This window comes from Anser brachyrhynchus (assembly GCF_964034855.1).
Source record: "Anser brachyrhynchus genome assembly, chromosome: 3".
Lineage (NCBI taxonomy): Eukaryota > Metazoa > Chordata > Aves > Anseriformes > Anatidae > Anser > Anser brachyrhynchus.
In genome coordinates, this window is record NC_137696.1 from 24263551 (window position 1) to 24279768 (window position 16218).

At 39.8% G+C, this 16218-nt stretch overlaps 1 protein-coding gene across 1 annotated transcript in view; it reads left to right on the plus strand.

Annotated features, from left to right (window-relative positions):
• Positions 1-6771: 6771 nt before the first annotated feature.
• CENPF (centromere protein F) overlaps positions 6772-16218 on the plus strand; it is a 39833-nt gene continuing 30386 nt past the window's right edge. Inside the window, exons 1-6 of the mRNA XM_080587219.1 lie at positions 6772-6922; positions 7033-7237; positions 8612-8808; positions 11434-11549; positions 13100-13191; positions 15942-16212. Coding sequence (XP_080443345.1) covers positions 7076-7237; positions 8612-8808; positions 11434-11549; positions 13100-13191; positions 15942-16212 — 838 coding nt within the window. The 5' untranslated portion in view covers positions 6772-6922; positions 7033-7075. The remainder of the gene's footprint in view (positions 6923-7032; positions 7238-8611; positions 8809-11433; positions 11550-13099; positions 13192-15941; positions 16213-16218) is intronic.

Genomic DNA, 16218 nt, shown 5'->3' on the forward strand with positions numbered 1-16218 from the left:
AGGTGTATCATTTACAATGGCCATTAGGCCATTAAGATTTCTGAGAACGGTGGTCTCCTGAGGAAAAAATAAAGTAAAATAAAATCAAATGACTAGCTTTTAACAGAAGTTCATTTAACTAATTTAGGATTATTATGATAAACCTAAGTGCATAATTTGCTGCTCTGTTATGTAATACACTCTATACGTGCGTATAACATCTGCCTGAATGGCGGGAGAGCAAGTCTACAGCAGGTATAAATAAAAGCAACCAATTGCCTATCAAAAATTATTAGCTTATAGCTTTAGGACCCAGTTCTTCAACGTAATTTATCACAGATGTGTAGCTTCAGCTCTTTTGTAAGTCCATGGGACTTAGCAGCATGCCTAGAAGTCAGCATACGCAACTGATTTGTAGATATTTTACCTGCTGCTCACTTCTGATAATCATAATCTTTATTTATGTGTCTCGGCATGGATTTGGATGTCTGATTGTGGGCACCCAGGTTTGAAAATATTTAATTGCCACTCCAGGACAAATGGTTTCTTGAGAAAGCAAAAGAGCTAATGTCATAATCGTAAGTCTGTTTTTGGGACTGTCACAAACTTGTGTAACTCTAATTGAGCCATTAATGTTTGCTATCTCTGTGAAATGGGCACAAGATCATGCTTGTATATGAGAGTACTGTAAAACTCTGAATTTTAAGACTTTCTGAAATCAACAGCAAAGAGCTCTGTTAAAGAACAATGCTTCATCTATGTGTACTTCAGGTTTTTAGATACTATGTATTGTTTCTAACAAAGCCCTAATACTCATTCTCACTTTTGGTTGAAACTCAGAAAAAGTTTCCTGTCAGAGTAATTTTAGAGTGTTGAGAGGTGCATATAAGATTATTTTCTATGTTATCATTTCATGATACATTCTATACCTTGGAAGAATTTAAAATTCACACAAACATTTTCCTGTAACGAATTAATACAAAAATGACATGAGAAATACCAGTAAACTGTTGAAATTTAGATTCGGAAGAGGTAAGGAGATCAACTGATAACTGAAGTCATTGAAATGTAACATGGTGTCATCTTCTCCTTGCATATGTATTTATTCTATTGGATCACTACTGCATGTGGTTCATGGACTATGGTTGTTTGAGATGGGTTTCCCACTGCAATTAGCTGAGCGAGTTTTCAGTCACCCTAGAACTTGCCTGCAAAAATGGCAGAAGTAATGCTGAGGTGGTTAAGATGCGTGTAAGATAAAGGCATACTTTTGTCTTATCTCGTCAACCTTTTAACAGGAAAACATTGGAAGATTTTAGAGACAGCATTAAGATAGGCAGAGGCTAAGAACTGCTTTGGTTAGTTTGTCATGAACTCTGTAAAGTGACATTCTTAATTGTTTCACTGATAAAAGATTTGAGCAGTAGATGAACACAATAGAAAGCAAGTACAGATTTTCAGATAATAACTACATAAAAGTAATACAAAACTTTTATATGTATATTAAAATAAAGGTTTTATATATATATATACACACACACACATATGTATAGGTCATAACAAAAGAGAAACAGAGTATAGGGTCAAGGCTTTAATGTAGGTAGCTCATGGGAACAGGATGTTCAAATGGAGATTAGACACAGCAAGGATGGCCATGACAAATCATCAAGACCTTGAGAGAACAGAAGAGTCAGTGAAGAAGGGAAACTCAGACTTTTGAAGGCAACCTGGCAGATGAGAGCCACATATCATGGTGAGAGTTGCCTTTAAGGAAAACAGAAATAAGAAATTGGAAAAAAAAAAGTGAAGAAAAGAGTTAAAGAGGTTAAAGAGAGGAAATTACTGAAGATTAATCAAAGAAAAACTGATCTAGAGTCCCAACAAGAGAAAGAGGTAATGTACATGTCAGCATATAATTTCCACGTGCCTCACTAAAGAAAAAGATAAGTGAGGGTTAAAGATGGAATGAGGCAGAGATGGCTATGAAAGGTGAATGCCTTTTAGATTATATGTAGTGCAGTTTTTTCTTAATCACTTTTCTTTTGCTTGAACAGAATGATACTTGGAGTAGATGTACCTGTGTACAGTTAAAAATACAGTCCTAACAAAAACAGGGATGAAAGGAGGTGCAATTTATGGAGCCATGAAAGTTAGGGAGGAGTGAGCCATAAAGGAAATAGGATCCTGTCTAACCAATGCCCCCGAAACCTGATTACTACTTGCCTGTAAGACATTGCACCATTTGATAGTACAATTAATATATTTTTAAGTTTAGTGTCTGTAGTATGAAAGATTTGCTTGGTATTGCTGTTTCTAGATAGCAGCATAATTATATAAAAAGAGGGAATTCACCATTAAGAAAAAAAAAAAAAGAGTTCCAATCTTATTTACAGCTCAGTAACTGGTAATTAGAAGCCCTAGACAATACGGACTTGATGTGTCATATCATAATGTAATTGCTGCAATTATTTATCATTTTCTTCATATACGTGCACATTAGTTCTCTAAGCGTTATGCTAATGGATGTATTCGGTCTCTTGCAAAGAATGGTTTTAGAACAGGGAGGAAAGGCATAAATACCTTTTCACTACTGTAACAGCATCGCAGTAGCTGTAAATCACAGTTGTTCAGGTCAAGACAGTATGTGTGCACTTTAATTAGCATTTCTTTTATCTGTTTGCTTTCTTCCTCCACCTTTCTAATATACTAACAAACATTAAACAACTAACACTCCCCTTCATTTTCAATTATTTATATGGCTAAATAAGTTTACTATTGCTTGTGCTAATGAGCACAATCTGTGCTCATCTGTGTAACAGCTCAGCAGCTTTAAATTCAGAAGATATCACTGCTGCAAAAGTTTGTAGACTATAAAAAGTCACAATAATACTACATTCTATGCAAAGTTCAGAGAATATTTTCCAGTGTTGAAAATTATTCGGAGTAATTGCTCTTAGTATGCAAGAGAAACTTAAATGAAAGCAGAAGCTGTAAAATAGTATTATCCCTGCAAAACACGCAAGTTCTGAAGAATGCATTTACTATGGAAAAAAAAATATCTTGATATCATTTATGTGAGGTGTTAGGGATAAGAGAATGGGAATTTAGGGTCTTGATATGTAATATTTTGACTGATCTGAGTTGTCACCACAGTCCTGCCCACTCTCACCTGTCTATCCCTGCTCTATCTGTTGAGCTGGATCAGGCACTTACCCGATCGCACAGTGCAGCAGTTCGGAGCCCCAAGCTGTGTACAGGCTGATGCTACCAGAAGGGTCTTTGGCTAGTATTACGCTCTTCACCAGTTTAACCGTCTCTCCTAGCAGCTCAGATGAGCACCAAAGCCGTCATAAAGCAGCAGGTGGGGAACAGGAGGGAGTGCAGGAATGTGGCAACGTCGCCTTGAGGTGTTTTAAACTGCCTTGGAGCCGCACCCATGGGTTCCTGTCCAGCACCTGGATGTGATTCACTGTGTCACCTCAGACAAGCCAGGTAACCTCAGTCACCTCTTCAGTCCTCGGAAACCTACCCACTGGTGTTTAGTAGGCTGCACTGATGATGCGATCACCAAACAGAGCAGCTGTAGGTATTTTAGCCACTAGCACATCCATCCCTAGCACTGGTGTCACTTCGAGCACTTCAGTAGCAGTTTCCCTCAGGAGGTAAGAAATGCAGTGTCTCTCAGTAGAGAAATGTTCCATTCCCTTTGTGAACAAAGCTATAGTTTATCTTAATTAATTATCTTATAGTTTTTCTTAATTAACTGTAAAAAAAAAAAATATGTTTAGGTCAGTTCAGCCTTTTCAGAGAGCTTAAAACCAGACAGTTAACGAAAGGTGTTAAGGCTCTCTGTGCATCCTAATGGTGCCTTTGTATTCATTCTGATCACTGAATAGGGTATGGGTTCTGTTGAGAAACATGATCGTATGAAGAAGGATAAAGTTAAAACAAGGGTATATGAGCAATCAAGCACTGTAGTTTACAACAGTTGCTCGCTGGGGTTTATTAGCGCAGACTTAACCTTGCCACTCCAGTATTAACACCTAAACTGCTAACTTCTCAGTTACCTACGCACATTGGCAGAGATGGAGAATTTCATTTTCCGGAGGCAAGAAGCATCACTTAGTACAGGGTGGGGTTTGGGTGAGGCTAAAGGAAAAGATCTGTCTTTCTTTTCTTTCACTGGCAGCCTGGCAGAGCTTTTGCCTCTCTAGTGCCTGACAGGAAAGCTGGGAAATTACAGCCACGTTAGATGTGAAGAGCCTGGCCCATTTCTTTCTTTCTTTGTCTGGGTCAAGGGGAATGCTCCAGCTCCTCAGGTGCTCTTTGATGAGTGTGCGTGTGTGCATATATGTATATATATATATACACACACATGGAGACACACATGAAATAGGCTTTACCTGAAAGATTCCAAGTCTGGCAGGGTGGAATATGGGGAAAATCTCTATCTGGTTTCTGCTCCTTGTAGTGTCCAAGCAGAGTGGGTTTTTCTCATGAGAAGTCCTTTCCCTTTCCTTTTTCACTCCATTGTGTGCTCTGACATAAGATGCAGGATATGAATACAACCTTTAGTGGGTTTTGTATTCTACTTGCTATTTTCACCTTTTCTTGAAATCATAGTAAGGAGTGCAGGTGAGAAAAGTAAACAGTGATTTTTAACATTTGGAAAGATCTGAATGGAATTTCAAGGACAAAGAAAAGCCACTTCACAAGGCTGAACTAGTTCTCTCCCTCCTCAAAATCATGGGGTGTTCCAAATCAGGGAATTCTGAGAGGCTCTTAGAAAGATATCAGGAATTCTAGCTAATAGAGAGCTAATAGAAATAATTAAAAGTGTTAGGCAAGCTGATGGTTGCTACTAACACCCTTCATAACTAGTTATTTCTAACTGTATTTGACTTACTCTTGTATCTTACACTTTAATGGTACATTTACTAGTAGTTTTGTATCTTACATTTACTTCCATTTACTAATATACACAATACAATACTTACGAAGCTATTGTGCAAAATAAGGTTTATACAGCAAAAGAAAAGCAAGTTTCTGTACCCTCCATGAGTCCTTTTAACTTTCATGTTAATTAATTGCAGGGATTGTCAAATAAATGATGTCAAATATAAAATAACTCATTTTCTAATTTATTATCCACAGAAACCCAGAATGATTTTGACCCTTGCTAGGAACAGGCTTCAGAACGACTCTTCACACATCTTTAAGTTTACAACAGTGCTCAGGTTTCTTTTTTTAATCTTGGATATTCAGGCATTCATCAGACTGCACCTTAAAAGCTCTGCATATATCAGCTGCTATTTTTTGTGCCTTGTCAGAACCCTGAAGGCTGTCTCTACTCTTTTACTCTCCTTCTGAAAAATACACCACCAGTCTTAGAAGTCAAAGCGGTTTCACTGATGCCCTTCCTCCCCGTCCACCATGTGAAAGATCCCCTTTGGCTCAGACTGGTCCTGCGCCTTCCCAAACCACTTGCCAGCACTTCATGTGCGGTTTCCCACTCCTCCACCAGCTCCTACCTCTCTGCCCGCTGCCCTCTCCCCTCAGCAGCACCTGCAGCCATAACTCTGAGTGCCTCAATGTCATCACTGACTTTCTCTAGCTTGCTGTTTATAAAACCTCAGTTGCCAAGACGTGTTTCAGATGGATTGTTTCCATCAGTTTGATGTCTTGTTGCTTCCTTCTGGGGCTAGTGCAGACTTGGTATAAAACTGTATGTTTTACACCAAGGCTGTCCCGAAACCCGAAGCCCCCTGCCCAGGGCCTGGTGGGGAGCACGGAGGCCAAGGCTTGCACAGCTCTGCAGCCCCACAACCTCCCTTGCCGCCATTTGCACCCCACAGATTGTGTTGTCCCCTTGTTGGACCAGACTATTTTGGAGGTTTTTCCAACCCTAATGATTCTAGGATTCTGTTTTGGGGCAGAATAAGTGCAGCAGCGAGCTGAGTTAACCTCCCATCCCTCAAAGAGCCACCAAACCCCAGCAGCTGAATCAGGGAGGTGGTGGTGTCACCGTCCCTGGGGGTGTTTAAGAAAGGGTTGGACGTGGTGCTTAGGGACATGGTTTAGTGGGTGACATTGGTAGTAGGGGGACGGTTGGACCGGATGGTGTTGGAAGTGTTGTCCAACCCTAATGGTTCTATGATTCTAAGCCACTCCATAATGCTTCTGTGGGGCTTTATTCCTAGCTAACCGATTATCATCGGGATACTGCTGGGATACTTTTTATTTTTTGACGCTTTTTCAAACCCCAGGTTCCTACTGGATAGCGAAAGCCCACGCTGACGAGCCTTCCCCCGGCCGTTACCCGCCGGCCCTCACCGCCCCCCCGCCCCGCCTCCTCCAGCAGCGTTTGAACGCTCCCGAAGCGACCAACCCGGAGCGCCGGCGGCCGGGGCGCTGCTCTCCCATTGCCGGGGAGGCGGGGATAGAGCGGGGGGTAGCGGGGAATCACAAACGGGCGCCGGGGCGGCGGCAGGTTCGAAGGGCGGCTGGGTGGTGGCGGCGGGGCGACGGGACGGGGGGCTCTGTCACGGAGCGGGCGGGGGGCGGCTGCTGCCGCCGGCCGGTGCTGCCCCGAGCCGTGAGGTGGGGCTGGGGGGCCAAGGGGGAGGCAGGGGATTTGCTCGGGTCGAGCCCCGGGAGGTGCGTGGCTGTCAGGAGCCTGGGACGGGCTGCGGCTGTCGGTGGTCCCTGCGTGAGAGGGGGGCTGAGGTAACCGCCGCCGGGTGGGTGCTGTGTAAGCGCCGGGATAAGGTGCTAATAAACGGCTTCTGAAGGGTGTCAGTCACATGCATCTGTGAGAATAGAAACCCTGTTCTTGTCAAGGGGATTGATTAAGGTGGATTTCCTAAATCTAATCTTATTTCGACATTTCTGTCTCATTAGGACCTAATATTAAAAGTCGCTGCTTGGTGGCCTACAATTCAAGGTTGTACAGTACTTCATTCTAACTACTGCTAATCTTAAAAAGGCAATTTATTTAAATGAGAGGCATATTTGACATCTGTTAAGGTCTAATTGTGCTTTCTTTTGTTCCAGGTGTAGCAACCACCCATTTGTGTAAAAGAAAAGCCCAGTCAGTATGAGTTGGGTTGTGGAGGAGTGGAAAGAAGGCCTGTCCCCTCGAGTTCTTCAGAAGATTCATGAGCTGGAAAGTCAAGTAGACAGGCTTAAAAAGGAGCGTCAGCAAAGACAGTTCCAGTTAGAGTCTCTGGAGGTAGCTTTGGAAAAACAGAAACAGAAGGTAATGGAGGTACTATGGTCACTTCCCTACAATGCCATTCTGCAAGCCAAACATGATTATAAAGCTTTGTAATCTCTGTTGTAAGAGAGTGATCTTGGTTTGTTTCTTTCCACTGACTGAAAAGGTACTGTAGAAATACAAACTGCTTATCTTCATCATTCTTTTGTAGCTGTTCATCATATTTGTTAAGTTCTCATTGACTCTTATGGTCATTACTGCCTTTTATCAGTGTTTGGCATGGCTGTTGATGTCCAGGTGTTTGTTTACTTAGAGGCCTTCTTCCAGGCTTTGCTTTGTGACTAAGAAAAACATTTCTTTATTGTTATGTTTGTTAAAAATCTTGACCATAACTAGGCCTCTCCTCTATCACAGAGCCGCACAATTGATGGCCTCTTACTGTTTCTCCTTGCCTGTGTGCACCTATTTGTCTTATCTGTTACTTTAGATTGTGTGCATCTCATTTCTGTTTTTAGAGACTATTTTAGGATTTTTTTTTGACAAATTTTGGCTCACCTGGCTCTACACTGTCAACTCTCTTGCCCTCCTTGTCAGTGTCCTTTTGTGTCTCAGTCAGGAGTAATCCATTTGACTGAATTCTGCTTTGTAATGTTTGAATAGGGTTTAGAGACAATTGACGAAGGTTGCCTTTTACTCCTGTTAGCTGTTGCAGTTTTCTAGCAAAACTCAAGCCTAGTAGTTTACCTTGACTTTTTTCCTGTGACTTTTCCAGGTTCTTGTCTCAACTGCTGTGCTCCCCAAACAAAAAGAAAGGTTGTATTCAAATAGGTGTGTTTTAAAACTCTTAGAATCAGCAGCTAGTACTGGCTAATACTTAATTCTTATCAGCTGAAAGCAAAGCTGAATGGAATTCTGGAGTTCTTAATTCCCAGTGGCTACTGCTGAGCAGCAGGTGGCTGTAGTTTGCCTCAGAAGCTGGAGAGGAGGCAGAGCAAGTCTCTGCTGTCTGTCTCTATTTACAATTTAAAAGCTATGACCCTTGATAATTGTTGTGCATCTTCTGTTTAGTGAATCAAGGTATTTTGATTGCTAAAGCTGATAGATGTGAAGGAGCAGTGAGACAATCACTGAGGAGTGATTCAGCATAGACTAGTATTTAAGGTCTAATGAATTCTTGATGAGACTGTGTCTAGTCAGTAAATAGAAGTTGTTTGGGTGTTACTGTGATGGAGTCGAATTCTAAGAAATGTTTTTTGTTTATACCTAAGAATATTTGAACAGTGTATATCTAAGGCTTTCAGTGCTGTCAGGGTTTTTGAAAGATTATGAAGAAAATAACAGCATATAACCTGTAACTGTTACTTTAAATTGGGTGAAGACTTGAGACAATTTTGAAATGGTCCATATTCCTAATAGGTTGAAAATGAAAAAAATGAAGCTGCAACTCAGAAGAGAGAGAACCAGAGCTTGATGGAATTGTGCGATAGTCTCGACAAGGCAAAGCAGAAAATTTCACATGATCTTAAAGTAAAAGAATCTCAAATCAACATTCAATCAGGGCAGCTGAATGACAGCAAGAAAGAAATTGAAAGACTAGAACAGGAACTGAAAAGGTGAGGACTTGCTTTGTCTCTAATATAAAAACTGTTTTCTCATGTTTTGCTGATTTCTCATTTGTGTGTTTTCACACATGCATGCATGGGCATCTACATAAGTCTCTGTGCCACTTGAAGCAGTAAGCACCTATGGTTCCTGTTAAATTTGGGGGGATTCTGTAATACCATGTGAAAAGAATCCACTCGTTCTGGGATAACAACAACAAAAGTTGTTAGCATAAATAAGAATCAAACACCTCAAGTCCCCTGGAACAGAAATATCTTTGGTTAGATAGGAAACACCACCTTTGTGTTAATATGTGTCCTGTGCAACTGTACTGTTGTGTAGCTGTGACTCCAGACAGTTGTTTGCATTATTTCTTGATCTATTGTGTATTACGTTGAAGTTGATGAATGACGCCTCACCTTATAAGCATGACCAGTTACATGGCACTGTGACAAGAGGTGTGTGCTGGGTATAGAGAATCATACAGTATTCTCAGTTGGAATGGAGCCACAAGCATCATCAAGTCCAACTCCTGGCTCCACATAGGACTGCCCAAAAAACAGGCCCTATGTCTGAGAGCCTTGTCCAAATGCTTCCTGAACTCCCAACAGGCTTGGGGCCATGACCACTGCCCCGGGGAGCCTGTCCCAGTGCCCGAGCACCCTCTGGGTGCAGAATCTTTCCCTAACACCCAGCCTGACCCTCCCCTGTCCCAGCTCCATGCCGTTCCCTCGGGTCCTGTCGCTGTCCCCAGAGAGCAGAGCTCAGCGCCTGCCCCTCCGCTCCCCTCTGAGGGAGCTGCAGGCCGCCATGAGGCCTCGCCTCAGCCTGCTCTGCTCTGGGCTGAACAAATCAAGGGGCCTCAGCTGCTCCTCATACGTCTTCCCCTCTAGGCCCTTCACCAGCTTTGTAGCCTTTGGACACCCTCTAATACTTCTATGTACTTACGCACCACTGCTGTGCTGCCCAAAACTGCATGCAGTACTCAATGTGAGGCTGCACCAGAGCAGAGCAGGACAATCCCTTCCCTCGACCAGCTGGCAGTGCTGTGCTTGGTGCACCCCAGGACATGGTTGGCCTTGGCTGCGAGGGCACGCTACTGGCTCATTCAACTTGCTGTTGACCAGAACCCCCAGTTCCATTTCTGTGGGGCTGCTCTCCAGCCTCTCGGTTCCCCTGTATCTCTCTGTAAGGTCTCTCTAGCCTCAAGGGAGTCAACAGCTCCTCCTGATACAGTATCATCAGTAAGCGTAGTATGCATTTGAGTACTGCATCTCGATAATTTATAGAAATGTTAAAGAGAACTGGCCCTGAAGTGGAGCTCTGGGGAACACGACTAGTTTTATCACATTTAGTATAACCCAGTTTACTCTAACCCTTCGAGCTGCACCTGTCAGAGGTGGAAAGTAATTCATGCAGTAAAAGAATCTTCTATAATGCAGACATCTAGAATTTATCATCTGAGGATGCTTACACAAATGGAACAGTTGTCAGTAATGAAGTGAACATCATCATCTGTTAAACATTTTCCTATACTAGAGCTACACTGTTCTTGAATAAAAGAATTTCTGAAACTGTGTGTGTCAGTAGGGCTGAGTGTCCTGCCCCCACGATAAACTGTTGTGCTGATAATAGTAAAGCAGAGTTACTGCCTCAGAGAGCGATAAGTCTGTGACACAAGACTTCTTAACATTTATTTTCTTCGTGGTCTGAAATGCGTTTACTTCCTTTAATTGTTGGAAGGTACACCTCTTACTGTCCCAAGAAAGTAAATAAAGAGGGAGCTGCATTGCACTTCCTGTTTTTTCCCTTTGCACTTTTTTGTCGTTTTTTCACAGTTAGGGAAAACTAAGGAAACTTGAGATATTTGACTGTTGTGGGAAGATTCTAAATTTTAACAACAATTTATGACATGCAGAAACAACGACTTTGTGCAAGGAATTGCCGAGATCTATTGAGGAAGAATCCAGTGTCATTCAGCAGGGTTGTTAGAACCACACTTATGAAATATAGAGCAAACCTGCTGTAAAAGGCTGGCCCTGAGAGGTTACAGGCCAAGGATGTCACATTTTTCCATTTCCAAAACCGTGCAGAAAGCTTAGTTTACTGAATTCTCTGCTTTCCTTTATAGTTCTTTGCACAGCTGTCCACTACAATAGATTACGTGTAGCTTGACCCCGGCTATCAGTTTTGACCTTGTATTTGGTTCTGGTTTATCCTAAGTGATCACTTACCACTTCGTAGCACCTGACAACCCCCTGGGAGAAGAATCCTTGGTGTTGTGCTATAAAATGGAAGGGAGAATGGAGTAGGAAGCTGTGGAGCCACTAATGTGATGGGCTGCAGCCTTGAACCATTGCCTGATCCACCTGGGCTTGCTGGGCAGGACCAAAGTTGCTGTTCCTTTGGCTGCAGTTCCTGTGTGTAACTTCCCAACTAGTGATGTGGTTTTCATGGATGAGCTTGTAATCCTTCATGCTCACAAAAATCAGTTGGAAATCGATTCTAATGCCAAATTGATTTTCAAACTAAGCACTTGAAATCATATTTATTTGTGTATTTCGGGCTCTTAAAAATAGATAATTGACTTTCTAGTTTCCATTAGTAATTTCTCCTTCTGCTTCTTTCCTAAACAGATACAAATGTGAGCTTGAGAGAAGTCAGCAAGCGTTGATTGCAGGAGACTCGTCATTCAGTGGTACTCCACAGAAAAATATAACTACTCCTTTAACACCAGTTCAAAGTCATAATGGTAAATAAATTTTTCTACATCTAGCACAGATAGCCAATTGTCAGTTCCCTTGGAAGGTGGGAGAGGTGTTTTGAATATTACATTTAGGTACTGAGTTGCCTAATCCATACTGCGTAGCTTATTATGAGAGTGCCCAGTTTGTAACACTGTAACCTCCAAGTTTAAAAAATATTAGTGCAGATTGAACTGTTACTGCAAATATTACATCTTTTCAGCACTACATTGATGGGCATGGAATAACAATAGGAATATTTATCAACAGACCGCAGCGATTTTTTGAATGCTTGTTCCTAGCGTTAGTTCCCTTCATGTAGCGAAGAGCAAATTTCTTCTCTTTCATGCACTGCAGGTGCTTTAACTAAAGTTCAATCAACAGTCATTTGTTTTCTTTAGGAGATTATTTTTGGCTTAGAATATTATTGTGCATAATAATCTGCACAATTAAAACAAAACCTCTGTATCCACTTCAAAGCATCACTTCTATCTTCAAATTAGTGACATCAAATAGATTTAAAATATTTGAATGAACTGGAAAAACGAGAGGAAGATTCCGTAACAGGAGAACTGTTATGTCGCCAGACACCTCAGTGCTGTATACACTGAAGAACTGCGATGGGTTCAACATTGAGAATGCTTTCTTTGCTGTGAACAAATGTTCTGTGTGTTTGACCTCTCAGTCTTACTCCAGTTGCAAATCCGAGATATTTTCGTGTATTCTTGTTTCTTTTAATTCCCTTATACATATCCAAAAAGGGGTGCAGGACTGGTGATGTCAGGTATTCCGGATTCCACACAGAAGTGTGGCCTTCCTGAAGTAAGGATTAGGTTAAAGTAACTATTTAAAGTGGTGTTGTTGCAAGAGTTTGTTTTCATTGAAAGCTGGTGTGTTAAATTATTTCAGATGTTACAAAGTATTCTAGTTCTAGATCTTTTTTTGGAAAATGTAGAATTATTTACAAATTCAAGAAAAGGGAAGCAAGACTTGTTTTAGACTAATATAGTCTCTTTAAAATTTCAACAAAAGAATCCTGTCCAATACCTATTGCATTTGAAAGTTGCTCAAGGAAAAGATCCAGCCTTATTTTCTGTTTGTTTCTTAATAATGTTAATGCTACTGGGCTAGTAGTGTAAAATTATATATACATATGTATATACACACACAATATCTGTGTGTATGTGCATGTATCATTAAATATATACACGTTTTTGAAAGTGAAAAAATACAGATACATGTTCATTATTATATGCATTATATACATTTTTCTATATATATTACATATTGTCAAAAAAGCACGGAAATAAACTCTGGCATTGGATGCTTAATTTTAACAGTTGTGTTCTCATTCTAATGTCAAGTTCCACGTATGCCACAGGTGTACTTTTGAGGACCTAAATTACTAAAAATATTTTTAGATATAATTCTTTCTTCCTCATGATCTGATGCTTCTGACAGCTGTTCATTTTCATCACTCCTGTGATAGGAGGAGGGTAGAAAAGATTACCTATATACTAAGTTGTATTATGAAAAAGTATTCATCGTGTCTTTGTAGATGCTAAGTTTGAAGAATTAGAAGAAAAATACAGGAAAGAAGTAGAAGAAAGAAAAAAGCTAGAATTAGAACTGAGAACCATCCAGAATAACGTAAGTATCTTTTGAAAATAATGTGTTAGGTCTAAGAAAGTTACTACTGCTTAAACTTGGAAAATGGAGTGGAAATTAAGTGAAATATATTCTGCATCACTTCAAGTACAATTAATATATATGTATTAAAAAGATTAACGAGTGTGTCCTGCCATTCAAAAGTAATCTATAGCCAGCATAATTGAATAGCAAAGGAAAGAAGGATATTAAAAATGAGAACACATCTTTCAAAACTTAGAAGTCTTAGGCAGTTAAGGACAAGTGAAAACAGTGCCAATTTTGACAATTTAAATATGATAAAATAGTAAAATAGCTTTGAAAAGATTACAAGAAATAATTTACCCAGCAAGCAAAAAATAGTAAATTTTTTAAATGTGTAAGTAGTAGCAAGTGTCTTAGAGGATCTCAGAGGCCAATAGATGATGAAGATGTAAAGGCTCTCATTGAGAACAAGAAGCTGAAATCTTTTTGGCTTGGTATTTACTCTTTAAAGGCTAAGATATATATATACACACACGTATATATATATATATATATCTCAAAGCCTTTGTTTATGTTGGTTGAATATGTGGCATAGACTCAAATTGAAAAGCCAGAAAAAGTCTTAAAAGAAATTGATAAAATGAATGGTACTAAAAAAAACCCACCAGATACAGACAATATTTACCAATGAATTGATACAGCACTCTGAAGTGGGACTGCTGAATCACTGTGATGTGCAATTGATTTCATTCTCCTCTTGGCACTAGCAGGTGGCAAGGGTGATACCAGTTTTTAGGAAGGCTTGCAGTACCCGTTCCTGGGAATGTAGTTTACGATGGCCAACTTTTTGTCCTGGACAAATTGTTAGAAACTTAAACAAAACAAAATAAATGTATTGATGCATGTGTATATATAATATATGGAGAAAAGATCAACTGTTTGTTATTTGTGAAGGTAAATAATGCCTCATATTTTCAGAGGTGTATAGTTCTGGTCTTTGTTTTTCTTAGAGTAAATCAGAGAACAAGTGTGATTAATTCAATGTAATGTTACTGGATATCCAAAATGCTCTGAAAAAAAACTAAACTGCTTTCATAAGGCAGAGTTCCTCTTGTGAATTCCGGTAAAGATTGAGGGCTAGGAATAAACGGTCCGTTTCTGCAGCTGGGGAGTGATCAACAGCGGAGCCTGAAAAGGATGAGTGCAGAGAACAGTGCTATTCGGCATATTTGGTAACTATCTGAAAAAGTGTTGAACAAGATGAACAAGTCCACACGATTTTATTATAGTACATTGCAATAGCTAAGATATCGAGTTAAATTCAGCATCAGAAATGTGAAGTAACGCACCTGGAAAACATAATCTGAACACTGCATACCTGATACACTCCGGCTCCAAATTTGGTGAAAATATTCTAGGAAGTAATTCTGTAATTATTGTGGCTAGATCTCTGGAAACTTCAATATTGCATTCAACAATGGTGAAAAAGAATTATTTTATTTGAAAAAACTAATGGGGAAATACTTTTTGCCCGTGTTCCCTGCATGTTCCACAATTCTGGTCATCTCATCTGAAAACAGGTATAGTAGAACGGGATGGTTCAAAGATGAGTGAGGGTCAAGAGAGGAAACAGAAAATGGTCATTTTTCTATTTTCGTAAGGCACAATAACAGTACCAGCTTTGCAGAATTCGAACAAAAACTATTTAATGTTATACAGTGTTAAATGACAGAACTCTTTGTCACAGAGTACTGTAAAAAAAAAAACAAAATACAGACAGATCCAAAAGGGAAAATACAGGTGAAGCATTTCAGTAAAAATTAATTCCTTTAATTTCCAGGTTTCAAACATTTGTCTCAGGAACTCAGGAAATTTAAATGGCACATCAGGGGAATGATTACCTTGTTTATTGTTAGGTTTTTATGTTCCCTGTCCATAAAAAATGTATTTTATAATATTGGAGACAGTATCCTGGGCTATAATAAGTTTCTGGTCCTAGCACAGCTGTTCCTACATGACAGCATTATTCTCTGGTTGGACTGAGAAGTCAGACTGGGCATTACCTGGTTTAGGGCATTACTTTAAAAAATAGTAAATAGGAGGCATTTGAAAATCTATTTTAAAAATACAGTTAGGGGCATTATTGTCCGAGTTTTTTTCATTTAAAACATTTATAGGAGGGAAAAAAATTAGATTTGGACTGTCACTAATTTTTCTTTGCAAAGAGGTTATAAGCTGGTACCTAGCATTTTCTGTTACTGTGATTTTGGCTATTCTGTGCATAAAGGTTTAAATAACTGAGTATGTTCTGAATTTGCCTGTGTTTGTTTGGAATAAATATGGGGCAGATATCAGATGTGTTAGTCTAGACTTCTATATTTCTTGCAGCTTACTTGTGTCAGAAATTGCCTGTTAGAACGTAGGCATTGATTTTGAAAAATGTAGGAGGTAAATGATGTTATTCTCTTGAAAAACACAAAAATCTGGATATGTTAAATATAGACAGATCAAACTCAGTTTTTTAGGAATCCTGGTCTGTGCTGATAAGTACCTGCTATGCTTTTATACTTGAATTAATTTTATTTTATTTATGTAGTATAAAAAGCAGTGATATCAATCAGTAATTTGCACCAGTGTATGATGTATGTTATCATAACAATTTGAATTGACCACGACCTATTATCTACTTATTAATAAATGAAGTTTGTTATATGTCAGCTGTGGAACTGTGTAAGAATAGATCCTTTTTTTTTTTTTTTTGGTCACAGAAAATAAATCGGCCTTGTCCTCAGCAAAGCTCTTTGAGTCACAGGGAGATTGCTTGGCATCAGGCTTCCTCATCTGTGTTTTCATGGCAACCAGAAAAGACACCATCTAAAAATCAAGAAACCCCTGCAAAGAGAAGTTCTGCATCATCCTATTTTCCATGGGAAAAGGAAACAAATTCTAGTATAATAGCAGAGAAGAAGGAGTTTGACAACAGCTTTGCTGAGAATTGTAACTCTTCACTCATCACCCCGCTCAGAGCACAGAACCAAGGTATCT